The 27,327-nt window shown below is 41.9% G+C and overlaps 1 protein-coding gene across 13 annotated transcripts in view; it reads right to left on the reverse strand.

Moving 5' to 3' along the window:
* The window catches only part of LOC126356198 (rab11 family-interacting protein 4), an 895,205-nt gene that overhangs the window by 18,417 nt on the left and 849,461 nt on the right, over positions 1 to 27,327 (reverse strand). For all 13 annotated transcript variants that reach the window (XM_050006986.1, XM_050006989.1, XM_050006991.1 and 10 more), the window contains one exon: positions 5,964 to 6,067. In XM_050006986.1, coding sequence (XP_049862943.1) covers positions 5,964 to 6,067 — 104 coding nt within the window. The remainder of the gene's footprint in view (positions 1 to 5,963; positions 6,068 to 27,327) is intronic.

The following is a 27,327-nucleotide window of genomic DNA, read 5'->3' on the forward strand; positions in this document are numbered from 1 at the left end:
ATATACTGGATTATTTTACTTTTACATTTGTATTGGTTGTTTGTATTTTACTATACAACATTTGTATTTACTGTTTTGTTGAAGATAGATAATTTCCTCATTACAAAATAATGTAAAATCAATTTATTAAAAATTACTTGCAAATATGTTCTCTTGACCTGTCCAATATCAATGTACAACTGTACAATACTATGATTGCCTGGATCAATAAAATACAACAAAATACAAAACAATTCAGCGCAGCAAAAACAAAGCCACCCAAGAAATTACACAATGGATATTTGATCGAATTTTCACAGCTAAGCGAATGGCGGGAAATGGACGAATGGGATATCAAACTGAGCAGCACGAGGTATAGCTTTAAAAAAAGTGTTTGAAAGTCATCAGGATAATAACAAAGAACTTAGGGATTTGAGAGAAAACTAAAATATTCCACGAACAGTGATGTTAGCTATGTTAATTAAATGTCAAAGTTTCTCTCTGCAAGACGTAGCCAATTTTCGCGCAAAACTTTGCTTTGGTATGATATTTGCCTTTTAAAACGGCTTATTTCGAAAAGAGTACTAAATTGAGGGCAGTTCGAGAACAACAGGCATTATGAAGCCAAGTGGGATGTCAAAAATTCATTTCTTTCTGAATAAAACTTGAAAATATAAAAAATGGAGAACGCTCAAAGTGTTTTATGAAATGATTCGTCTAAAAGAAAGAGGTAAAATAGATTAAAGAAACATTTGACGCTTATGAATGATGCTCTAAATCACGAAGCCAGTACAGCAGAAGAGGTGCGATTATGAGTTTAGAAGTTCAGTGTTTAACGTAGAATTATAAAGAATACTAGAGGATATTTATCTGGTGCATTGCGATGACCAGTGAATCCATCCGGGGAGTAATACGAAGTTTTCTGGGAGGTAAAAACTAAATTATTTTCAAAATATCACTACTATTATCACAATTTTGTAAGACTCTGATATTAGCTATATAAGTTATAAATAATTACTTGTTCTCAATTAGTGGCAGTAGTGTGATGAGATTACAAATTCCTCACGTAGTCCACCCACTACACACCTACATTGTGCTTTGTCATGTACATCGCTGATAAAAAGTGATACATATCCGTAACAAATATTAAATATGTCAAGAAAATGTCCTCTCCAATTTCTAGGTAGTTCCTGCAGTAGCCCAGGATTTGCTTCATTACTCACTTCGACTCAGACAGATAAATTGACAGCACGGCACAGCAGTAACTGCACGATAGCTACTATAGTGCTGTAGACAGTATTACTAGTACTATTATTACTATTAGTATTAGTGGCTGTGGTCAGACATTAGGCATCAACAGCCTGACACCTTCCAGTTCCTACCCGTTCAGAAGTAAAGCGTGCAGCAATCGAGTGATTTACGTACACTACTTAAGTGCACATATTTTAACTTGGTTGATTTTAAATGGGACTGCAGTGTGCAGGTCAAGCAAGTGCCGCAATGAAAAGCAGTAATGCAGGGGAAGGGTGTGTGGCAACAAATATCCACCCTCAATGAGGATAGTTAGCTTTATCTGAGAAGCTGTGAGCAGCACTTGCTATGCACCACGAATGTCTGCGTTGCTCGTTCTTGAAATTAGCAGTTCTCATAATATGCAAAGATCAGCACATTCCTCAAACTGGGGAACTATCAAGAATGGGGTTCCACAAGGGTCGGTCTTGGGTTCCTTTGTTGTTCTTAATATATATTAATGACTTGCCATTCTATATTCATGAAGAGACAAAGTTAGTTCTCTTTGCTGATGATACAAGTATAGTAATCACACCTGACAAACAAGAATTAACTGTTAAAATTGTCAATAATGTCTTTCAGAAAATTACTAAGTGGTTCCTTGTAAACAGACTCTCACTGAATTTTGATAAGACATAGTACATGCAGTTCCGTAAACAGATGACGCCATTAATAAATATAGACCTCAAGCAGAAGCATATAGCTAAGGTAGAATATTCAAAATTTTTAGGTGTGTCCGTTGATGAAAGATTAAATTGGAAGAAGCACATTGATAATCTGCTGAAACGTTTGAGTTCAGCAACTTATGCAATAAGGGTCATTGCAAATTTTGGTGATAAACATTTTAGTAAATTAGCTTACTATGCCTATTTTCACTCATTGCTTCCATATGGCATCATATTTTGGGGTAGTTCATCACTGAGGAGTAAAGTATTTATTGCACAAAAGCGTGTAATCAGAATAATAGCTGGAGTCCACCCAACATCATCCTGCAGACATTTATTTAAAGATCTAGGGATATTCACAGAAGCTTCTCAGTATAAATACTCTCTTATGAAATTTGTTATTAACAACCAAACCCAGTTCAAAAGTAATAGCAGTGTGCATAACTACAATACTAGGAGAAAGGATGCTCTTCACTATTCAAGATTAATGCTAACTTTGGCACAGAAAGGGGTGAATTATACTGCCACTTAAGTCTTTGGTCACTTACCAAATAGTATCAAAAGTCTGACAGATAGCCAACAAGTATTTAAGAAGAAATTTCTGAATGACAACTCCTCCTACTCCATAGAGGATTTTTTAGATATAAATTAACAAAAAAGGAAACCAAACAAAAAAATTATAAAAAATTAAAAAGTTGTTATATTAACTTAATTATGTTGTTAAATTAACTTAATTATGTCATGTATTAGAAAATTTGACTCGTTCCATATCATTACGAAATATCGTATTCATGATCCATGGAACTAGTATTAATCTAATCTAACCTAACCTCTAACCTCTCCCCCCCCCCCCCCCCCCCCCCCCCCCCACACACACACACACACACACACACACACAAAATATTATTCATCTTTCATAACTTTTAAAATGAAAGTGTTTCAAGGCGCTACATTTTATAGTTAGGTGCTAAAGTGGGAGATAATGTGCGAGAGGGGGGGGGGGGGGGGGGGAGAGATACTAGTAGCTAATATCTGAATGCACTCAGGGGTAATGATTAAAAAAAGGTTGGGAACCACTGGCGTAGACTGTGCAGTTTGCTGTTGCGTGGCCTTACATATATTTTGGTAATTTCCACGAATGATTGCCTATATTTTTATCATCTATGCTTCTAGTACTAGCTGTACTGCTTCTAGTACTAAGCTGAACATTGAACTTCAAATTCTCAATCGGCGCCTCATTCATTGTAGACGATTTTGAGTGTCATTGAAAGGTGCGTGAAATGTGTGTCTACTCCATTTTATTTTGTACTTTTAGATGAATCATTTCTCAAAACGTTTGACTATTCCTTTCCAAAAAATTTATTTTATATGTAATGACTTATAAAGAGAACACGGCAAGGGTCGTAACCTGATTTCCTAGAAACTTCGTTCAGCTGAAGGGAGATAAACAACTGAATGTGTGTCTCGACTTATACGTACATTTCGTAGAAAGATTCCAAACAGAATTTTCGAACACCACACGGATTGCGCGAAAGCAAGTTTGCCACAGCTATATTTCTTCGTATGAATCTCACTCGGGGAAAGAAACGTCGTTAACATTGGTGAATATTTCACACGTTGGCAGTAATTTCGCGGCAAACCATGCATAACGGATCACTTTTCCGAAAACAGGCGCTTGCAGTTGATCATGGACCAAGATACATCACAGCAATTTCAAATAATTTTTCCGTCCATTTATTTTTTAAAAAAATTCGCTCACTATACATACAATTAGTAGGCGAATATGGGCAACGTTTCAATAAGCATTACAAAACATTCGTCTAGCACTGTTCTACGGACATGAGTAGATAAATGAAAACAAAAATTAAGAACGTAATAATCGGGGTTCAAACATGGCGCGCAAAAGTGCGAAACCGCGACGTTAGCCTCTGTGTTACAAATTTGGTTGGCAGAAATGCAGCCGTTGCACGTGATTGCTTACAGTTGTCACGAAAGTGTACGGTCGCAAGTCGACCGGGCTCTGAACGGCCATATGGCAGTACCGAGGAGGAAGACCACCATGTTCGACGTATGGCTCTGGCGGATCGTACTGCGTCTGCAGCAATAATTTGAGCAGCACTTAGCAACAAGGGGTCGCAACGAACTGTTACAAATCGGTTACTTCAATGAAAGCTCCGAGCCCGATGCCCTGTAGCGTGCTTTCCACCGACCCCAAACCACTGCCATTGTCGACGTCAGCTCATTGGAGGGTCTGTTGTGTTTTCTGATGAAAGCTGGTTCTACCTCGTTGTGGCCTTGTGTGGGTTAGGAGACCAACTGAGGACTTGAAACCAACCTATCTGAATGCTAGACACACTGGGCCTACATCTGGAGTTAAGGTCTGGAGTGCGATTTTGTACGATAGCAGGAGCACTCTCGTGGTTATCCCACGCACGTAACTGCAGATTTTATACGTCAACCTGGTGATTCGATCTGCTGTGCTGCCATTCATGAACAGTATTACATGGGGTGTTTTCCAACAGTGTAACGCTCCCCCACATACCGCTGTTATAACCTAAGATGCTCTACAGAGTCACATGTTGGCTCTATCTGCTCGATCACCAGGTCTCTTTTCAAACGAACACATATAGGCAATCATCGGGTGATAGTTCCAGCGTCACCCACAACCAGGATTAAGCGTCCCTGTATTGTCTGACCAAGTGCAACAGGCATAGAACTCCATCCCACAATCTGACATCTGGCACCTGTGCACCACAATGTATGCATATTTGCACACTTGCCTTCAACATTCTGGCAGTAACACCGGTTATAAATGTACCAGCATTTCACATTTTAAATGGCTTATCTCGCGCAGACATTGAACTGTAAGCTTGCAATGTTAATCAAATATGTTAGCCAGACAAAGACATTCCTGAAATTTCATCATTCTAGATTGTTTGTTTTGTGGTGTTGCAATTTCTTTTCGCCAGCGTATGTAATAATTGTTTGACACTTGTTAACTCCAATTGTAATTTCACAATTAATATAACGCCCTCGTATTCCCTAACCTGATAAATATCCTTTATTGTTTGTTTATATGATAGCGGAACAAACACTGGTAGCAGTTACTTCTGTAAAATATCTGCGAGTATGCGTACGGGACGATTTGAAGTGGAATGATCATATAAAATTAATTGTTGGTAAGTCGGGTGCCAGGTTGAGATTCATTGGGAGAGTCCTTAGAAAATGTAGTCCATGAACAAAGGAGGTGGCTTACAAAACACTCGTATTGCTCATCGGTGTGGGATCCCTACCAGGTCGGGTTGACGGAGGAGATAGAGAGGATCCAAAGAAGAGCCGCGCGTTTCGTCACAGGGATATTTGGTAAGCGTGATAGCGTTACGGAGATGTTTGGCAAACTGAAGTGCAGACTCTGAAAGAGAGGCGCTCTGCATCTCGGTGTAGCTTGCTGTCCAGGTTGCGAGAGGGTGCGTTTCTGGGTGAGATATCGAATATATTATGTAAAATTAGAGAGCTTCGGGCGCGCACGGAGGCTTTCCGGTAGTCTTTCTTCCCGCGAACCATACACGACTGGAACAGGAAAGAGAGGTAATGACAGTGGCACGTAAAGTGCCCTCCGCCACACACCGTTGGGTGGCTTGCGGAGTATAAATGTAGTTGTAATATACTTCGACGGAAATAGGTACGTAAATAAGATAAATTAAAACAATCTGGTTTGGAACACGGGACGCAAAAGTGAGAGATCGCGATGCTAGCCACTACGCTACCAGTTGAGCTGACGTTCTCGTGTGCTAAAAGGAATCTAAATACGTCGATAGTTTGACAGTCGTTTTTTCTGGAACCTTCGAGTATCTACGGATAAGCCGAAACTCGTGTTTGCTCATGTTGGCTCCTCTTCCACTGAACGCAGTTTCTGGGAAATCGGGATATGGCACTTGCCGTGTTGTTCTCCTCAGTTGCCTTATGCCTACAAACATATCCCTTGTGCGTGACCGCCAGAGTTGCAATTAGCACCTGCTGGATACTCACCTGGCCTGGAGGGCGGCGCTGTCCTGTTTGGCGCGCGTGTAGCGGTCATCCGTGTTGGTCTGGTTGTCCGCCAGCACGTTTACCTGCTGCTGCAGCATCTGGACCTGCACACACAACACAAACAACGGCCGTTAATTTCACACTCCACTGCGTACGTTCCAAAGATACTTCCTCCCTGACACAGGAGAACCCGTTGGAGATCACAGCCGTAGCGAGCACATCCACACAGACAATTGCTTGCAGCTATATGCCAGTTATGCATTTTGGAGCAGCTGTTTGAGCTGTACGGAAACACAAATTATGCGAGTCGCCATTTTATGAGGGTCGTCCTGGGCCATAACGAAGCCCCTACACCGAAAATTGTGCTGGGCAGCCCAATCCCATGCGTGTGGATAATGGGGATCATTGACAACGGAGGTGTGCAATACACGTGACAATCATCCTCCGTGGAGAGAGATTTCGTCAACAAGAGCATCGTGAGAACTGACTAAAAACTCTCGGGCCAGCATGAGCTTGGCAGTGAGCACGCCCGTCCAATTTGAGCTTGAGGATCCACATTCACTGTACCGATGCTTCGGTGGCACCCCCGTGCAGTGTAAGGATCTGGTAGTGGGTACCCCCGAGACATGACTACCAGCAAACTGATTGATCGCTGACTGACAAGACTTTTTTTGTAAGCTATGCAGCTCCTAGGTACAGATTAGGACGAACCATGGTCCTCTGAAAAAGAAAAGTTGTGCACCACAGTGCTTGGCTAGTTCAATGAAGTACCAGTGTGAGAGAGTATATTGCGTAGTAACATAAACCATGACTGGAGATCTACACAGATAGGAAAAATGATATCCATATTCACGAATATCAAAACAAATTAAATCACTTTATACTTGTTCGGCAAGCTGGAGTTCCTACGATAGGTCTGCATCTGGACTGGTTTTTCGTCTGTTGTCAGATTAGGTAATTCACATACCACAGGCTAAGGACGTACAAGCTGATCATAACCAAATTGTAATACAACCGTCTTGGATAATTACTGACACGGATACTGTGAAATACTTTGCATTATATTTCCTCCAAAAATGGTTCAAATGGCTCTGAGCTCTATGGGACTTAACATCTGAGGTCATCAGTTCCCTAGACGTAGAACTACTTAAACCTAACTAACCGCACACTGGACTCGCATTCGGGAGGACGCCGGTTCAATACCGTCTCTGGCCATCCTGATTTAGGTTTTCCGTGATTTCCCTAAATCGCTTCAGGCAAATGCCGGGATGGTTCCTTTGAAAGGGCACGGTCGATTTCCTTCCCCATCCTTTCCTCACCCGAGCTTGCGCTCCGTCTCTAATGACCTCGTTGTCGACGGGACGTTAAACACTAATCTCCTCCTCCTCCTCCTCCTCCTCCTCCTCCTCCTCTCCTCCTAACTAACCTAAGGACATCACACACATCATGCCCGAGGCAGGATTCGAACCTGCGAGCGTAGCAGCAGCGCGGTTCCGGACAGAAGCGCCTAGAACCGCTCAGTCACAGCGGCCGGCCATACTTCCTCCACAATGGGAAATAAAATAAAGTAACGTACACGTTGTAGTCACATCTTGCACTCTACCAGTATTAAATGTTACTGCACAACAACAACACTACGTGCTACATTACTTAGTGTTCTTGCAAAAACTTCTTTAAAGTCAGTGCCGCCATTAGACTTTTATTTGCAGTGTTACATTTACACGATCACGATTTCGGCTTTAAATTGGCATTATCAAGTGTTTTAATGTAATACAGTGCCTAAGTTGGCATACTGTCGTATTAAAAAGACACTATTAGACACATATTCAGTGATAAAACAAAGCAGTAGGCTTTTACCAGAAATATTGACCCTCAGACAATAGTGTATGTTAAATACGACAGTATGCCATCTTAGGCACTTTACAACATTAAAACACTTGACAATGGCAATTTAAAGCCGCAATCATGATCGTGTAAATGGAACACTACAAATAAAAAAAGTCTAATGGCGGTACTGACTTTAAAGAAATATATTATGACTGTGGCTCCACATTACGAAAAAATTATTCTTGCAAATACTTTTAAGAAAAACTTTGTCAGCAGCACTGGCCTTTTTTTTATACGGAACTAATTTTATTTCTTGTGTGTCACAGGTGAGTGAGACCATGAAGCGAAGATTCGAATCGATGGAATGTGCCGCCATATCGCTTACTGGCAGCTGTTGGGAATTACTTGAGCGACCTCCGTTAACGTAAATTAAACCGGAATGACTCAGCTGTGGTATTTCATATTCAAAAGCGGTTAATACAAGACACAAATTTTGTAACGAAAACTGCTGTTTACCGTCTTTACAAAATACGCGACATGTCAATATCCGGCGGATACGGATACACACGGTAATACCGACTTTGCATCACAACCGATCGACCGCACCAGGAAAATTGGGAAGGTCGCCATCTTTAGCCGTTGGAAACGTCAACAACACAGCTACCGTCTTCAGGATACTGCGGCTTCAAGTCAATGTTGCGGGATTCCGTCCCGAATCGGTAACATTGATGACCAATAAATCATGGATCGCTTTTGATGCGAGGTCAGCATAACTGTGCGTAACCGTATCCGCCGTGCAGATCTGTAGCGATAGATTAATGGCAAACTCAAGGTAGTGCTTTAGCTCCTTTTGAGGATAGAATAGCCTTAGCGCTATTGCTTATTGTGCGCCAGCTTCCCTTAAGTATTTTGTAGAATACACAGGGCATCCGGCAACTAACTGCCTAGTCAGCCAGTCAAGCTATATTTGCCTCCTTTTCATTTTAAAAATGCTCCTGGTGCTCAATATTAACGTGTCTGCTTCAACATATCCCTGCAGAAGAAAAGGAAAATTCTTCTTCGGAAAAACTCCTACTTTATGATGAAATGGACACTGTTCTTAATGTTGGACAAATACTGCACACCATTTGTTCTTTAATTCGTTGTTCCGTTAAAGACCTTACAAAATACATCATTCGTGCAGAAAGACGAGAAAAAATACTGAGGCGGTGTGATACTTTCCTTTGCTAATTAGGTTTAAGTCGTTAATCATTAAACTGTGAATCCGTTAAATGCGACTGTATAACAGTTACGGAACTCTTGTCAAAAATTTCAAATTCCATTTCCTCTAAAAAGACATATTCTGGAAACCATGAAATATAGAAATATCAAGAAATTTTTAAAAAATTCGCATTAACTGATGAGTTATAAAAGTGGTTTGCATAATGTGCCGTATATACAAAATGATTACTACTCTGATGCATAATCGGAGTTCTGAAGGAAACACAAACACTTCTCTCAAAGTGCTGTCACAGAGAAAGATAACATTTTTGGCTTTATCAGCAGCTATTCGTCGAAATACTCCCATGTGTGCTTCCAGTGAAGCAAAATAAAGCTGGAACTAACACTGGGGTCTTAATCTCAACGGTACTTAAACATTAAAAAACATAAAAACCAATGATTTAATTCTGAAACTTTTAATCTCTTTTAAGAGGAAAAGAATGGTGATAGATAAATCTAGCAGACAAGTATGGGCAGACATTAACACAGGAAATAAAATCAAATGAATTTTCTTACTTGGGAAGTACACCGATAGATGGCAACAGAAGTATAATAGATACTTAAGTGCTGCAGCGACTAAACAAGCCCTCAGAAATAAGGGTACTTTTTTAACAACCAACCACCTTAAAATATAAAAAAGAAAGAAATTCAGTAAGACACTTGTTTGAAGATTTTAAGGTATTTTTGTAAAAGGTGGCTATGGGGAAGCAAGAAGTAGAAAAATTGTAAGCAAGAGAGAAGAGTCACAAAAACATCATGGGCAGAGAAAAAAATCTTAGGAACACTTATTGGAATAAATTAAAGAGAAAACGACATTCATTAATATGATATAGAGAAGAAAAGTAACTTCATAAAAACTGTCTTAGAAAAAGAAAATCCCGAGAAATAAATCATCCGTAGTTAGGTTCATGTTGCACGAGAACTCGTATTGCTCTTCAACGGGTAATTTTATTTTCACGTCACAAATAATAATAATTATTATTATTATCATTATTAAAGAAGAGCGTACATATGTGAGTTAATACTTATTAACCACCACCTTGCACATATTACAATATATGGAGTAGCGAGAGATAAACGAAACTTTGAAGGCTTGTTTCTACATCTGAAAAATGAAGTCTGTTCGAACTTCGCTCCAGTCGCAAAAGGGTGGCGCTAATGGTGCCGCAGTGAGGATGCAAATCACGTTAGCTTCAAATACGCGCTTTAACAGTAGTGAGCTTAGCTTTGAGCCTGGACGAAGTGAGTTGATAATTGTCGAGAATGCCTTTAAGACAAAGAAGACGCCGTTTTCAACACCTCACTGAGTTGGAACGAGGTAGTGCACTAGGGCTACCAGAAGCTGGATGGTCCTCCTGCGATAACGCAGAACGACTTGGCAGGAATGCAGCCAATATACATGCCTGCTGCCACGTATATTGCTGGTCACGGAAAGGCACGGTCGCAAGACGACGGGGCTCCGGATCACAACTTGGCACGAGAGAGAGAGAGAGAGAGAGAGAGAGAGAGAGAGAGAGAGAGAGAACCATCGTGTGTGGCATATGGCTCTGTCGCATAGTAATGCATCTGCGGCAACAATTGGAGCAGCAGCTAGCACCACAGTGACACCACGAACTGTTCAAATCGGATACTTCAGGCGCCCTGTGGCGTGCATTCCACTGACGCCAAACAACAGCCATTTGCGGCATCAGTGGTGTCTGACGATAACTCATTGGGGGGGGGGGGGGGGGGGGGCAGAGTTGAGGTCTGCTGTTTCCTGATAAAAGTCGGTTCTGCCCGGTGCCAGTGATTGCCCTGTGTTGGTTGGCCAACCTGTTTGCCTCCTAGGCACACTGGACCTACACCTGGAGTTATGAGTTGGGGTGTTATTTCGTATGACAGTAGGAGCACTTTCATAGTTATCCCAAGCAACCTGACTGCAAATTTGTACGTCAGATTGGTGATGCCCAGGGGACCTTTTCCAACAGGCTAACGCTCGTCTGCATACCACTGTTGTAACCAGACATTCTCTGCTGGTTGTCCTCATGTTGCCTTGGCCCACTCGACCACCAGATCTGTCTCCAATCGAGCCCGTATGGGACATCATCGAGCAACTCCAGCATCATCCACAACCAGCATTAATCGTCCCTGTATTGACTGACCAAGTGCAACAGGCATGGGACTCCATCCCACAAACTGTCATCCAGCACCTGTAAGACACATTTGCATGCATGTTTGCATGCTTGCAGTCAACATTTTGGAAGTTACATCGGTTATTAATATACCAGCATTTCACATTTGAAATGGCTTACCTCGCACTTACATTAACCTGTGATCTGGCAACGTTTATCACTTTAATATGATGCCTATACAATGTATTCTCGAAATTTCATTGTTCTACACTGTTTGTGTTTGAATTTTTTTACATCAGTATACAAGTTACTCTACGGAACAGGAGTTGGCAAGGAGAAACTTTTTTGTTTGTTTTCAAATTGTTTGACTTTTCTGTGTCAGATGTAATGCAAAATGTTATCACTGGAATGAATTAATGGGGCCTGCGGTGAAGCGCGTGACTGTAAATAGACATCGCGGAATCGAACCTCGTTTAGACGACGGAAATTTTCAGTCTGTCATTTAATTTAGCCTCCACCTTTCATCGACGTGAGGAGTCACCAGGAACGACAACGTGGTTCAGATTCCACGTTAAACTATAGGTTAGGGATATCCAAGTTTCCGAAGTAGCGTCCAACTGAACAACTCGCATAATGCCTCTGGGCCACATGTAATCGTATAGTCGAACTGCAGCGAACTGGTAAAATGGCGAGTGGCGGAGTAGCGTGGCTAAGTCAACAAGCTGTAGTTTTCAGTGTCGACGATGACTATTTGTTATGACAATTACCAGGCACTCTGGTATGGTTATGACTTGGGCCGCTGGAAATCCATGTGTAAAGTAACATTTTTGATGGTAAAGAATATCTGGGTGAAAAAAAGGGGTTTAAAATTCCACTAGCAGAATAAAAAAACACGCACAGGACATCAGCTGCAGTCCTATCTGACAGCGAACATCAGAACGAAATTAGGATGACAGTGAAACCCGTCCTCCATGCTAGTCAACTCTGTGCAGCGGAATGTCATCCGGACCTGCGACGTTGCCCACCAGAAGCTCGGCCATGACATTGTCCCCGCTGAGGTTACGACTGCCTCCGGAAAGATAGCGCCGACCTCCTACCGCTCGTGGGAGAAGCGGACGGAAAACGTGGGATAGTTCCCGACCTTCAGCTCGTCGCCCGTCAGGGGTTCACCTGTCCAGCACGCTGCGGTCATCTGCAGGCGCAAGCTTCAGCTACGTTTTCCTAGCTGCGGGAATTCCCCGCAACGTGCTGCGTGAAACGCATACGTTGCCGCGCTATCCACTAGCACAATCCAAACATACCAGACCGTTTACCGCCGGGGGTGTGGGCTAGGCAGTCTGAGGTATCTATTTGCCGGTAACACTTGCTTGCTACGGCGAGAGTGGGGGGGGGGGGGGGGGGGGGGGCAGTCTGCTCCGCACATCGCAGCGATTTCCTCGGTTGATGCTGCAGCGCTCCAACTGAACAGCAGCGACTATTTGCCGACAGTTGCAATATTTGTTTCTCGTTTACGGGCAGTAACAGAGTAAGTAATTCTTCCGGTATGATTATTGAAACATTCACCAGAAATGTCAGCCGACTGCTTCTTCTGCCTCACAGGATGAGCAGCTTTTCTCGAGTTGGAATACGAACAGTGTATTTCATGGGACATGGCTGACACCGGGTTGGAAAACAAAATGCACAAGAAGTTGAGCAGAAATCGGAAGAAAAATGAAACTTGCAAGAAGAAATGTCTTTGTATGTACAATGTAATACATTTGTAAAGCTTGTTAGAGTGGATGCACGAAATGGCTGCTTATAATAAGTGATCCCTTAGTCGGGCAGGTAGGTTAAAAAATTTAAAAAGGGAAATGGATAGGTTAAAGTTAGATATAGTGGGAATTAGTGAAGTTCGGTGGCAGGAGGAACAAGACTTTTGGTCAGATGAATACAGGGTTATAAATACAAAATAAAATAGGGGTAATGCTGGAGTAGGTTTAATAATGAATAAAAAATAGGAGTACGGGTAAGCTACTACAAACAGCATAGTGAACGCATTACTGTGGCCAAGAGAGACACAAAGCCCATGCCTACTACAGTAGTACAAGTTTATATCCCAACCAGTTCTGCAGATGATGAAGAAATTGATGAAATGTATGATGAGGTAAAAGAAATTATTCAGGTAGCGAAGAGAGACGAAAATTTAATAGTCATGGGTGACTGGAATTCGTCAGTAGGAAAAGGGAGAGAAGGAAACAGTGGGTGAATATGGATTGGGGCTAAGAAATGAAAGAGGAAGCCGTCTGGTAGAATTTTGTACAGAGCACAACTTAATCATAGCTAACACTTGGTTCAAGAATCATAAAAGAAGGCTGTATACATGGAAGAAGCCTGGAGATACTAAAAGGTATCAGATTATATAATGGTAAGAAAGAGATTTAGGAATCAGTTTTTAAATTCTAGGACATTTCCAGGGGCAGATGTGGACTCTGACCACAATCTATTGGTTACGACCTGTAGATTAAAAACTGAAGAAAATGCAAAAAGGTGGGAATTTAAGGAGATGGGATCTGGACAAGCTGAAAGAACCAGAAGTTGTACAGAGTTTCAAGGAGAGCATAAGGGAACACTTGACAGGAATGGGGGAAAGAAACACTGTAGAAGAAGAATGGGTAGCTCTAAGGGATGAAGTAGTGAAGGCAGCAGAGGATAAAGTAGGTAAAAAGACAAGGGCTAGTAGAAATCCTTGGGTAACAGAAGAAATACTGAATTTAATTGATGAAAGGAGAAAATATAAAAATGCAGTAATGAAGCAGGCAAAAAGCAATACAAACGTCTCAAAAATGAGATCGACAGGAAGTGCAAAATGGCTAAGCAGGGATGGCTAGAGGACAAATGTAAGGATATAGAAGCTTATCTCACTAGGGGTAAGATAGATACTGCCTACATGAAAATTAAAGAGACCTTTGGAGAGAAGAGAACCACTTGTATGAATATCAAGAGCTCAGATGGCAACCCAGTTCTAAGCAGAGAAGGGAAAGCAGAAAGGTGGAAGGAGTATATAGAGGGTTTATACAAGGGCGATGTACTTGAGGACAATATTATTGAAAGGGAAGAGGATGTAGATGAAGATGAAATGGGAGATAAGATACTGCGTGAAGAGTTTGACAGAGCACTGAAAGACCTGAGTCGAAACAAGGCCCCGGGAGTAGACAACATTCCGTTATAACTACTGACGGCCTTGGGAGAGCCAGTCATGACAAAACTCTACCATCTGGTGAGCAAGATGTATGAGACAGGCGAAATACCCTCAGACTTCAAGAAGAATATAGTAATTCCAATCCCAAAGAAAGCAGGTGTCGACAGATGTGAAAGTTACCGAACTATCAGTTTAATAAGTCACAGCTGCAAAATATTAATGCGAATTCTTTACAGACGAATGGAAAAACTGGTAAATGCGGACCCCGGGGAGGATCAGTTTGGATTCCGTAAAAATGTTGGAACACGTGAGGCAATACTGACCTGACGACTTATCTTAGAAGAAAGATTAAGAAAAGGGAAACCTACATTTCTAGCATTTGTAGACTTGGAGAAAGCTTTTGACAATGTTGACTGGAATACTCTCTTTCAAATTCTGAAGGTGGCAGGGGTAAAATACAGGGAGCGAAAGGCTATTTACAATTTGTACAGAAACCAGATGGCAGTCCTAAGAGTCGAGGGACATGAAAGGGAAGCAGTGGTTGGGAAAGGAGTGAAACAGGGTTGTAGCCTCTCCCCGATGATGTTCAATCTGTATATTGAGCAAGCAGTAAAGGAAACAAAAGAAAAGTTCGGAGTAGGTATTAAAATTCATGGAGAAGAAGTAAAAACTTTGAGGTTCGCCGATGACATTGTAATTCTGTCAGAGACAGCAAAGGACCTGGAAGAGCAGTTGAACGGAATGGACAGTCTCTTGAAAGGAGGATATAAGAGAGCAAAACGAGGATAATGGAATGTAGTCAAATTAAATCGGGTAATGCTGAGGGAATTACATTAGGAAATGAGACACTTAAAGTAGTAAAGGAGTTTTGCTATTTAGGAAGTAAAATAACTGATGATGGTCGAAGTAGAGAGGATATAAAATGTAGACTGGCAATGGCAAGGAAAGCGTGTCTGAAGAAGAGAAATTTGTTAACATCGAATATAGATTTATATATCAGGAAGTCGTTTCTGAAAGTATTTGTATGGAGTGTAGCCATGTATGGAAGTGAAACATGGACGGTAACTAGTTTGGACAAGAAGAGAATAGAAGCTTTCGAAATGTGTTACAGAAGAATGCTGAAGATAAGGTTGATAGATCAAGTAACTAATGAGGAGGTATTGAATAGGATTGGGGAGAAGAGAAGTTTGTGGCACAACTTGACTAGAAGAAAGGATCGGTTGGTAGGACATGTTTTGAGGCATCAAGGGATCACAAATTTAGCATTGGAGGGCAACGTGGAGGGTAAAAATCGTAGGGGGGGGGGGGGGGGCCAAGAGATGAATACACTAAGCAGATTCAGAAGGATGTAGGTTGCAGTAGGTACTGGGAGATGAAGAAGCTTGCACAGGATAGAGTAGCATGGAGAGCTGCGTCAAACATGTCTCAGGACTGAAGACCACAACAACAACAACAACAACAACAAGTGACCTTTATTTAGGATAGGCTGTTTCGGCCTGAATGACATTTTCAAACATCTGCAAATACAATTTTTGTAAGAACAGGTATGGATGCCATTGTGATTTATATTAAAGTATCTTTATTGCACTCTCGTTTGGATTGATGTGACGTCCATATTACGTCGTTAGTTGACTGTTTAATAACTGTCACTGCTTTAATAATATGATACGTGATGTCAAGATGTTGAACATAAAACGTTAATTATGACGTGGCAGCAGTTTGACGCTATATGCTTACAAAGATTGTGCAGATGAACAGCGATGTTATTTTACTAACTAAAATTTGTTACGATTGCCTTTGATAGTTGCAACTATCATTTTTCCGTTCAACGATCAATAGATTAAATAACCTACCATTAGCAAAGCCAGCAGTTCAAAAAAATTTAACACAGTTATATAGCCTATACAAATTATTTTGACCCCAACATAATCCCAAAATTATAATACATATGTAAAATACCGAAGCAGGAGGTAATACATATCGATATGCCGACACATCAAATAAGATACGTACCAGCAGTCTACCTTAGTAAAATCTCCAACAGAATTAATACATTTTTTAAAGTCATAAACGTTCAACTAGCCTTTCGAACCAGTAACAACCTTTCAATAAAATTACGTTCCGCCACCACTTTAAGATCTAAATACGATGACCCAGGCATAGATAAAATCACATGTGACAGGTGTAATAGCGTTTGACCAAAAAGGGAGAAATTTTAACGCGATATATAAAGAACACATTAGACAGAGTGAATGTACATCTACATCTAAATGAGTACTCTGCAATTCACATTTAAGTTCTAGGCAGAGGGTTCATCGAACCACAATCATACTATCTCTCTACCATTCCACTCCCGAACAACGCGCGGGAAAAACGATCACCTAAACCTTTCTGTTCGAGCTCTGATTTCTCTTATTTTATTTTGATGATCATTCCTACCTATGTAAGTTGGGCTCAACAAAATATTTTCGCATTCGGAAGAGAAAGTTGGTGACTGAAATTTCGTAAATAGATCTCGCCGCGACGAAAAACGTCTTTGCTTTAATGACTTCCATCCCAATTCGCGTATCATATCTGCCACACTCTCCCCCCAATTATGTGATAATACAAAACGAGCTTCCCTTTTTTGCAACCTTTCGCTGCCCTCCGTCAATCCCACCTGGTAAGGATCCTAAACCGCGCAGCAATATTCTAAAAGAGGACGAACGAGTGTAGTGTAAGCTGTCTCTTTAGTGGACTTGTTGCATCTTGTAAGTGTCCTGCCAATGAAACGCAACCTTTGGCTCGCCTTCCCACAATATTACCTATGTGGTCTTTCCAACTGAAGTTGTTCGTAATTTTAACACCCAGGTACTTAGTTCAATTGACAGCCTTGAGAATTGTACTATTTATCGAGTAATCGAATTCCAACGGATTTCTTTTGGAACTCATGTGGATCACATCACACTTTTCGTTATTTAGCGTCAACTGCCACACCATACAGCAATCTTTTCTAAATCGCTTTGCAACTGATACAGGTCTTCGGATGACCTTACTAGACGGTAAATTACAGCATCATCTGCTAACAACTTAAGAGAACTGCTCAGGTTGTCACCCAGGTCATTTATATAGATCAGGAACAGCGGAAGTCCCAGGACGCTTCCCTGTGGAACACCTGATATCACTTCAGTTTTACTCGATTCGCCGTCTATTACTACGAACTGCGACCTTCCTGACAGGAAATCACGAATCCAGTCGCACAACTGAGACGATACCCCATAGGCCCGCAGCTTGATTAGAAGTCGCTTGTGAGGAACGGTGTCAAAAGCTTTCCGGAAATCTAGAAATACTGAATCAACTTGAGATCCCCTGTCGATAGCGGCCATTACTTCGTGCGAATAAAGAGCTAGCTGCGTTGCACAAGAACGATGTTTTCTGAAACCATGCTGATTACGTATCAATAGATTGTTCCCTTCGAGGTGATTCATAATGTTCAGTATATGCTCCAAAACCCTACTGCAAACCGACGTCAATGATATAGGTCTGTAGTTCGATGGATTACTCCTACTAACCTTCTTGAACACTGGTGCGACCGGCGCAATTTTCCAATCTGTAGGTACAGATATATCGGTGAGCGAGCGGTTGTATATGATTGCTAAGTAGGGAACTATTGTATCAGCGTAATCTGAAAGGAACCTAATCGGTATACAATCTGGACCTGAAGACTTGCCCGTATCAAGCGATTTGAGTTGCTTCGTAACCCCTAAGGTATTTACTTCTAAGAAACTCCTGCTAGCAGCTGTTCGTGTTTCAAATTCTGGAATATTCCATCCGACTTCCCTGGTGAAGAAATTTCAGAAAACTACGTTCAATAACTCCGCTTTAGCGGCACAGTCGTCGGTAACAGTACCATCGGCACTGCACAGCGAAGGAATTGACTGCTTCTTGCCGCTTGTGTACTTTACATACGACCAGAATTTCTTCGGATTTTCTACTAGTCGAGCTTCTTTGTACACTTGAAAAATCAAAATTACGCTGCTGATACGATCAAAAATGCACTACAGATCCTGCACAGAATACCGAAAGGTTTTGAAATGAACATTATTGAAGAATTAGAAATCTGTATGTACACGAGATAATACCCACGAGAAATATTAAACGAACATACAGAATTTAGACAAGTTATACCTCAAAAACTTTATTGAACTTTTAGAACACAAAAATGGATACATCGGAAGTAACATATGCAACAACCGAAGGCAATATTACCAAATTTTACTTAATAAAATTATATGCTGTTCATCTGCACAATCTTTGTAAACATCTAGCGCCGTAAGAGCGGAACTGTCAAAACTGTTATCACCTCGTAATTAAAATTTTATTTACAAAATCCTGACATCATTTACCATCTTCCTGAAGTAGTGGCAGTTATAAAACAGTCAACTAACGACGTAATATGCACGTCAGATCAATCTAGGCGTGAGTAGAATACAGCCACTTTAATATAAATGACGTTGGCATTCACAACTGTTTTCACCAAAACTGTAATTGCAGGCACTTGAAAATGGCTATAAAGCCGAAACAGTCCGTCGTAAGTAAAGATTACTTATTTGGTGCATCCACTCTAATAATCATGTCACTATCACACATATTATGGGGTTTTTGGGTTGTTTGGGGCGAAGAGACCAAACAGCGAGGTCATCGGTCTCATTGGATTAGGGAAGGACGGGGAAGGAAGTCGGCCGTGCCCTTTCAGAGGAACCATCCCGGCATTTGCCTGGAACGATTTAGGGAAATCACGGGAAACCTAAATCAGGATGGCCGCACGCGGGATTGAACCGTCATCCTCCCGAATGCGAGTCCAGTGTGCTAACCATTGCGCCACCTGGCTCGGTAAACATATTATGCTGCTGGGCCAAAAGAAAAAAAAAGCTGTAAAGTTATTTGTGCTGAGTTTTCAACAACAGTTACTGTGATTAGTACTGTGAACGCCGATTAAAATTGGGCCCGTTGAAGTAATCAGTGACCTTTGGCGTAACCGCTGACTCCTGCCAAGGGTATCATGTTGTCCTTGGGCAATTAATTTCTGACATCTGGCATTCCTCCGCATCGTCGATAAACTATTTTGTTATTAAAATGTTATAGTATCGTTCTTCTTCACGAAGTAAGTACATTTGTGCGACTGCTTTCTGCTTCCCGAATATTCTTCCCAATAATATACAGCCTCTCCCCTCTTCCCTAACTTACATGTGCTTTCGAAGTGCCCAAATTGAAAGGTTTTTAGAGCGATCACTGCGATGCTTGTTTGCCTTCGTTGCCTCCGCAATTATTGTCGCGCCATACTACACCGCACCTGTAGTAGCAAAATATTCCTTGGAGCGCGCTGCAACTCGCGTCACGCAAATGGGCCACAGAATACTACTATCGTCTAGCAGAAACTGTAGCACCCACCGACCTCCAACAAACTGCGAAAATAAATTCAAACATTTCTGCAACTTTTTCTCGCTTTGATCCTCCACAAAAGATGTAAAGGGAAAAAGTTGGTCGCCTACGAAATTTTGGATGTTTGCTAAAAATTTCGTGTCAGTCATACGTGACAAATTGTTACTTCATTGTTACTAACCAAGGTAACTAGACAATAGTTACTGACTACTGGCCAGTAAGTATGCACAAATTACCTACATGTACTACTGCAGCCAACTGTTCGACACACAGTTAAGGAGATATGGCGTGATAAGTATTGAATAGCGGACAAACCAAGTTCTCTTAAAAGATTAAATATTTACGTATTTCAATAGCTCAAAATTTTCATTGAATTGAAAGAAAGGTGTTAAATTAGTTCTCGTATCGCTATCACGTACAGTTGTTAAATTATAAAAAAACACTTTCATTTCTTAGGTTCTGAGGCGCACCGGACCGCGCCTAGGAAAAAGTTTCAGGCAGCATCCTGCGGCCCGCATCGGACAGCGAAAGACACAAGGGTATTCCGCACGGCGCTGCAATAAATTTTCGTCCCTAGGAAAGCGTAGCCTTAAAGAGGCACGCGAAACGTCAGCGGAAGCGTGACTCGTATTCAAAAGTCCGCATTAAAAGGAGTACGTTGCTCCATAGTGCACGTTACCTTCGATCAGTATTATATATAGCCCGATTCCGCTATTCCGCGGAATCGGGCAATTATGCGGGAACAGCGAGAAGTGTGACAGGGAAACATTCGCAGTGCGCATAAAAAGTGTTTATAGGTTGTATCAGAATTTTTTTATTACCAACTATGTGGCAGAATCCATATACCAAAATAAAAAATATTCCCACAGATATGCACTTTGTCGAAAATCTATTGTTTAGAGTTATTAATGAACTAAGTCTTTCCGTCAGAAACTCTCAACAAATATTCAAAATATCGTCCTCTTGCTTCCACACAAGCGAGTTCTCGTTGGTCCACTTACTGTAGCATGCAAACAACTCTGCGCCGTGTAGAATGGTTTCTTGTGACAGTCTGCTTTTGTAAATCATGTGGCAATTCTGAAGACTGAGGCCGTGGGGTAAAGGCCACGCAACCGAACCACTACCACTGCATTTGTCATGGTGGTATCGTTCAGATATCTAACAGTACTACTCTAAAATACTTGAGCCTCATCAAGCAAAACGAAGAGTGTTATGAGGGAGGAATGAGTAAGGATCTGTCATTTAGTGGCCATTATCGCTACATTCACAAACTATTAAATAGTTTAGCATAAAATGCATAGCCGAGCATCCTTGAAATCATTATTAATCACTCCCCTAATCTCCTCTTACAATATGGAACGAGGCAAATCATTGTATCCATATTAAGCAGCTTTACATCTTTGTTGTCACTGCGCAAAATAAACAATGGTGTCAGTGTAATCAATTTCTGGGTACTTAAAAGCTTGATTTCATGCCGTTACGTCAAGATACCAGGCTCCTAAACATTAACGATAACGTGCTATATGCAACTGCACAAGCAGAGGATGTGAACCACAGAAAGCGTAGATTAAGACGGGCAAGTGGGTAATTAGTTTAACATCTCTCCTACCAACTAATACAAGTCTAAGCCGCGCCACTACCTCCATCCGCAAAATAGCATAACGTGCAATCCCACTTTAAACGTATTCCAAGCGTACACTCAAACAAAAGTATGGAAGAGTTACACTTCTGGAAAAATGTACAACAAGCGGTTACCTTTTACGCCAAGCTGAACAGCAACTATGCGGGCCACACAGCGGCAAATGAAGAGCTTTATCGTGTCGCCTGCTCTGTTCTTCCAGAGAAATATGCGTTGTTTCGTGCTTTCTTTCCAGGAGACACACTACTTGCTGCCAGTAGCCCGTGCACACAACTGCTGACTCGCGCCTCTGCCTTAGCTGCAGTGACTATTTTTAAAGCTTGCAACTCTTTGCAGTGGTCTTGCAGAAAGCAAACGCAGAACCATAGTATTCCGCGAACTGCTGCGACTGCTAGCACATACCTTCCGCCTGTTTAATTCCTCAACACCACGCGGCAATCGCTTTTCCTCTTGCGCGACCTCCGAGATTGGCGTTAATGTATTCGCTTCCTTCACATCTGCCTTTACAATTATCCGTCGGCACGAGTTTCTTAATAACTACTACCAACCATCCGTATCGTTATACCATTGAAAATTATTTTGGATTAGGTAGGGCTGCTTAATGCTCCATTTAACTTTTACACGAGACTGGAACAGTCATTTCTTTTATTTCATAGTTCTTAAATACTACTTGCCAGTACTTAAGTCTCTATAGACTACACATTCATATTCATACCAGAAGTTATGATTGATCATCAGTAGCTGGTAATGAACATTAATTAATAGATGTCATTGTTAGAGCTAATTTGTTTTTATTTTTCGAACAGTATGCAATACAGTTTACGAGTCTTGTGGGAGCAATCGCGACTAAAAGGGCGACACAGAAGTCGCAACGTACGCTGAAATTTTCACGTTGGCAAGATGATTGCGGCCATTTGCTGGATTTCCGGGATGCTATCCAAAAGTGGGTTGCTGTGATCAAAGTTGGTGCAAATCCACTGTGTTGGGAGTCAGAGAAACCGTTTGCAGCATTGACTGGCCGAAAGGTCTGGAGGTGTAACTTTTTCTAGATACGCTGCGATAAAAGGAAGTCGAGCACGGGTATCCGCAGAGGACAGTCTTGAAATTTTCTTGGGTGTCCTGCGGGCCGCAGAGCAAAGGCGGTAGTGATTCTGCAGTTTTAGTAAATGACAGTGCTATACGAGATGTTATTGGTAAAAGTCAAGTTTAGAAACTGTCCGAAGGTAACAAATAGCCCTCACGTGACCACGCAGTGAATTAGTAGAATACTTGGATATCGTGGATCTGTGATTTGCAATACTCGCAGTTCCCTATAACTAGCTACATGGACTGATTCGCTGGTCGGATGAAGGCTACAGTATACCACCGCCCAGGAAAACACTGTGCTATACAGTTTGGACTGCTTTACTATCCATACATCACTATAATTTAAGCAGATTTTCTTCTTAATGGTAGTTTGTTGATTCAGAACTATGATTTCTAACTGTTTATTACGCCACTCGCAAATTTATACCCAAAGATTTTTTTTCTAACACTACTCATTTCTCAAGAGCACTCTACCCTCAACTGTTGTCGCGTGAACTGTATTTATATTTTAACAGTTCCTGCCAGCTCCTTCCGCTTCTGTGTAGTTAATGAGCCAGTCCACGTAAGGCGCTAGATGAACAAATTTTATTCAAAAGCAGCCGATTAAGCGACGTGCCGTCGAAACGAATGACGACAATCAAACAGTAGAAAACAGTGACTGAAGGAGTAAACCATACTGACTCGCTTGGAAGATTTGAGAGTTCTAACTTCAAAGTGGCAACGATTTATTCACAATTTATAAAAAATGAATATATGTTGCAAAGTTTTACTATCGGGCAAAATAAGGCGTAGTCACCAACAGTAACTTTAACCTGTTGCTACCAATGTGGAAGTCGTAGGATGTCCTTAGCAGCGCCATTTATGTTGACAGTTCGAGTGGAGCGAATCTCTGTAACAGTCCTGAGGCGAATGCCATGATGTGCTTCCTTCAATTTAGGAATCAAGTTGAAGTCACAGGGGCTTAAGTCCAGCTAGTGTGGTGAGTGATACAATATTTCCCAACCCCGTCACTGGAACAACTTGCGCAACACGCGCCTGAACATTGTCCCGGAAAAATAAGGGCATGTCATGCATAAAGTGTAACCGCTTCTTTCTATAGCTTGTCGAAGGCTGTGTTCCAAAAATGAACACTATAGAGAAAGATGACGCGACGCTTTCTGCAGCACCCTTTCATCATTTTGCGGGAGAGTCCTCGGGCGTATACGGCGCAAGTTGTGACTGGTTTGTTCCATCAATGGCGCTGGGATATGTTGTATCACCCAACACACTCTCCGGACTTAAGCACTTGTGACTACTTGATTCCTGAACAGAAGGAAGCGCTTCATGGTATTCGGTTCGGAAATGTTACATACATCCGTCGGGAAATAGACCGATCCTCTAGCTATCAATACAACTGGCACTGCTAAGGGTATCCCATAACTTTCACGTCGCTGCCAAGGGATAGTACATAATGCCGGTGCCTACTTCGAAGGACAGAAGCTTTGAAACCTGTATCTATTTTGCATAAGTTGTAAATAAATAGATGCAATTATTAGAGTTCCAACACTCGTTGACTTCTGTCCCACAGATGCAATTCATGATGGTGCAGATCGCTTCCAATATATCAAGCCCGCCGGTGTCAGTCAGTTTCGTACCTCATTCTAAATATGTGACGTAGGCTCAAATGGTTCAAATGGCTCTGAGCACTATGGGACTTAACATCTGAGGTCATCAGTCTCCTAGACGTAGAACTACTTAAACCTAACTAACCTAAGGACATCACACACATCCATGCCCGAGGCAGGATTCGAACCTGCGACCATAGCAGCAGAGCGGTTCCGGACTGAAGCGCCTAGAACCGCTCGGCCACCCCGGCCGGCTGTAACGTAGGAACATGTGAACCAACTTCTACAATCGGTGACAGTGTGTCCCATGCCTGGCGCTAAACTGCCCGATAAAAAAGACACCTTACATCTACATCTAAATGACTACTCTACAATTCATATTTAAGTGCTTCGCAGAGGGTTCATCGAACCACAAACATACTATCTCTCTACCATTCCACTCCCTAACAGCGCGCGGGAAAAACGAACACCTAAACCTTTCAGTTCGAGCTCTGATTTCTCGTATTTTATTTTGATGATCGTTCCTACCTATGTAGGTTGGGCTCAACAAAATATTTTCGCATTCGGAAGAGAAAGTTGGTGACTGAAATTTCGTAGAAAGATCTCGCCGCGACGAAAAACGTCTTTGCTGTAATGACTTCCATCTTAATTCACGTATCATATCTGCCGCACTCTCCCCCCTATTACGTCATAATACAAAACGAGCTGCCATTTTTTGCACCATTTCGATGTCCTTAATGTAATCTTAGCAAGTAACCAATGAAATCTCAGAACAAACCAACGTACACCGCTTTGTCTGTTATTAAGAGTGTCATAGGACTGTACAACAGTTGACGAGTATTTATTTTGGCAATCAGTACATATGGACAGCAAACATAATGCAACAATAAAAATTATTTGGAGTTTTACTAGCGAATTAAATAGGCTTTTCAAACAATAGGGGATTGTAGTCCGAAGCTAGTTTCAGTGACAAATATTGTCATCAGTGGGTTCATTAATTCTAAGACATGCAAATAAACATCGTAAAACATGATTACATGTGTACTATTTGATTTGAAAAACACTGTGTTCTGTGAACAGTTTCAAATTTTGAAACCAAACAGTGTTCATGTAAGAATGTTGCAATGTTTGTAAGTGTTTTTTTTTTTTGCACGTTTCAGACGTAAGGAACCCACTGATGATGGCGACATTCTCGCTGAAACTAGTTAGGGAAAGAAAAGAAAAATAAGTGTTTTGCATTTAGACGGACCAACTATCCCATATTACTATTTTTATCCAAACACAGACCAATGGAAGAGTCTCACGATTAAATGAATGGTATTTTCGAAGTTAACGTTCCGATATAAGAGGGTCACTCCAAAAGAAATGCACACTATTTTTGTAAAAATACAGTTTTCATTCTGCAAGTGTCAAAGTTCTACAGTGTGTAGATACATCCTTCCCGCTTGTTTTCACACTTAGTTCAAACTGTTCCCGTGAGTGGCGCCGTCACAGCATGGCTTCAAGATGGCTGCTGCACTTGACGTTCGTCAGGAGCAACGTGCTGTCGTAGAATTCCTGTGCTGTGAAAACGAGACAGTGGGAAACATGCACAAGAGGTCGAAAAAGGTGTATGGAGATACTGCTGACGATCGCAGAACAGCTAGTCAGTGGGCAAGCAGGTTACGTGATGAAAGCGGGCACGGCAATATTGAGGATTGTCCTAGCAGCGGCAGGCCTCGTACTGGACACAACTCCAGACAATGTGCAGAGAGTTAATGAATTGGTGACTGGACAGACGCATCACAGTGAATGAATTGTCACTCTACGTTGGGATAGGGGAAGGAAGTGTTTGCAGAATACTGAAAGTGTAGGCGTTAAAAAAGATTTGTGCCACTTGGGTTCCCAGAATGTTGAGAGTGGCTCACAAATAAACAAGAAAAACGGTATGCAGCGAACTTTTGGAACATTACGAGAATGGTGGAGATGAATTTCTTGGAATAACTGTGACAGGTGATGAAAAATGGCTCCATAGTTTTTCACCAAAGACGAAGAGGCAATCAGTGGAGTGGCATCATGAAAATTCACACAAGGAAAAAAATTCAAAACCACACCTCCTGCTGAAAAGGTTATGGCTACAGTATTTTTCGATTCCGAAGGACTCTTGCTTGTGGACACCATGCCGAGTGGAACCACCATAAATTCTGATTCATAAGTGACGACACTGAAGAAACTCCAAGCTCGACTGAGTCGTGTTCGACCACATCGGTAAAAGCAGGATGTGTCGCTGTTGCACGGCCACATGTCAGTCAAAAAATCATGGAAGCGATCACAAAACTCGGATGGAAAACACTGAAACACCCGCCTTACAGTCCTGACCAGGCTTCAGGCGACTGTCATCTCTTTGGGAAACGGAAAGACTCTCTTCGTGGAACAAGGTTTGAAGATGATCTGTCCCTTGTGGACGCTGCCAAACAGTGGCTCCAACAGGTTGGTCCAGAATTTTACCGTGCGGGTATACAGGCGCTGTTTCCAAGATGACGTAAGGCAGTTGAGAGGGATGGAAATTATGTGGAGAAATGAAAATATTGTTCCTAAAGGAATTTATCTGCACACTGTAAAACTTTCAAACATATAGACCAAAAGATGGATTTAAAAAAAAGTAGGGTGCATTTCTTTTGGAGTGACCCTCGTACCTAAAACGGGAGCTTACTTAAGTGTGGATTTTTACTTACGCGAGCGAAACATCGATGGTGGTTCAGCAAGAAGTGGATACTACTAGGAAAGACAGGAAAAAATCTGCCAAGGAATAGGTTGGAACAGAACATTTAATTATTAACAGTATGTAGCTAGATGAGTGTAGAACACATGCAGGTACAACAGGGATGTGTAGGCTACAAGGCACAGGACACTGTAAATGTCTGATGATGGATTCTCGTGTAGTTTAATGGTAAGTTTCAAGGCAGCTATAGTACTCTGCTGCGGTGTTGTCACAGTTCCTTCGTCCACCGTGATGGAAAGTCGACAGCGCCATTCGTAGAAAGACGCACAGCAGAAGTCAGAGAGGGGAGAGGAGCAGGGGGCTATAATGAGGACCTCGCGTCGCGCCCAGGCTGGCAGCTGGTGGCCCTAGGTCGCGCTGCTCGCTTTCCTCTGCCAAGGCTGGACTTGGGTCTGCATTCCCGCAGTGAGCGCTGACCAGCCGCTCAAGCCGCAGAGAAAGCTGCAAGGCCGTCGTGGGGCACCTTCCCAGCCCTAG

The sequence above is a fragment of the Schistocerca gregaria genome, chromosome 3 (genome assembly GCF_023897955.1).
Source record: "Schistocerca gregaria isolate iqSchGreg1 chromosome 3, iqSchGreg1.2, whole genome shotgun sequence".
In the NCBI taxonomy this organism is placed as follows: domain Eukaryota; kingdom Metazoa; phylum Arthropoda; class Insecta; order Orthoptera; family Acrididae; genus Schistocerca; species Schistocerca gregaria.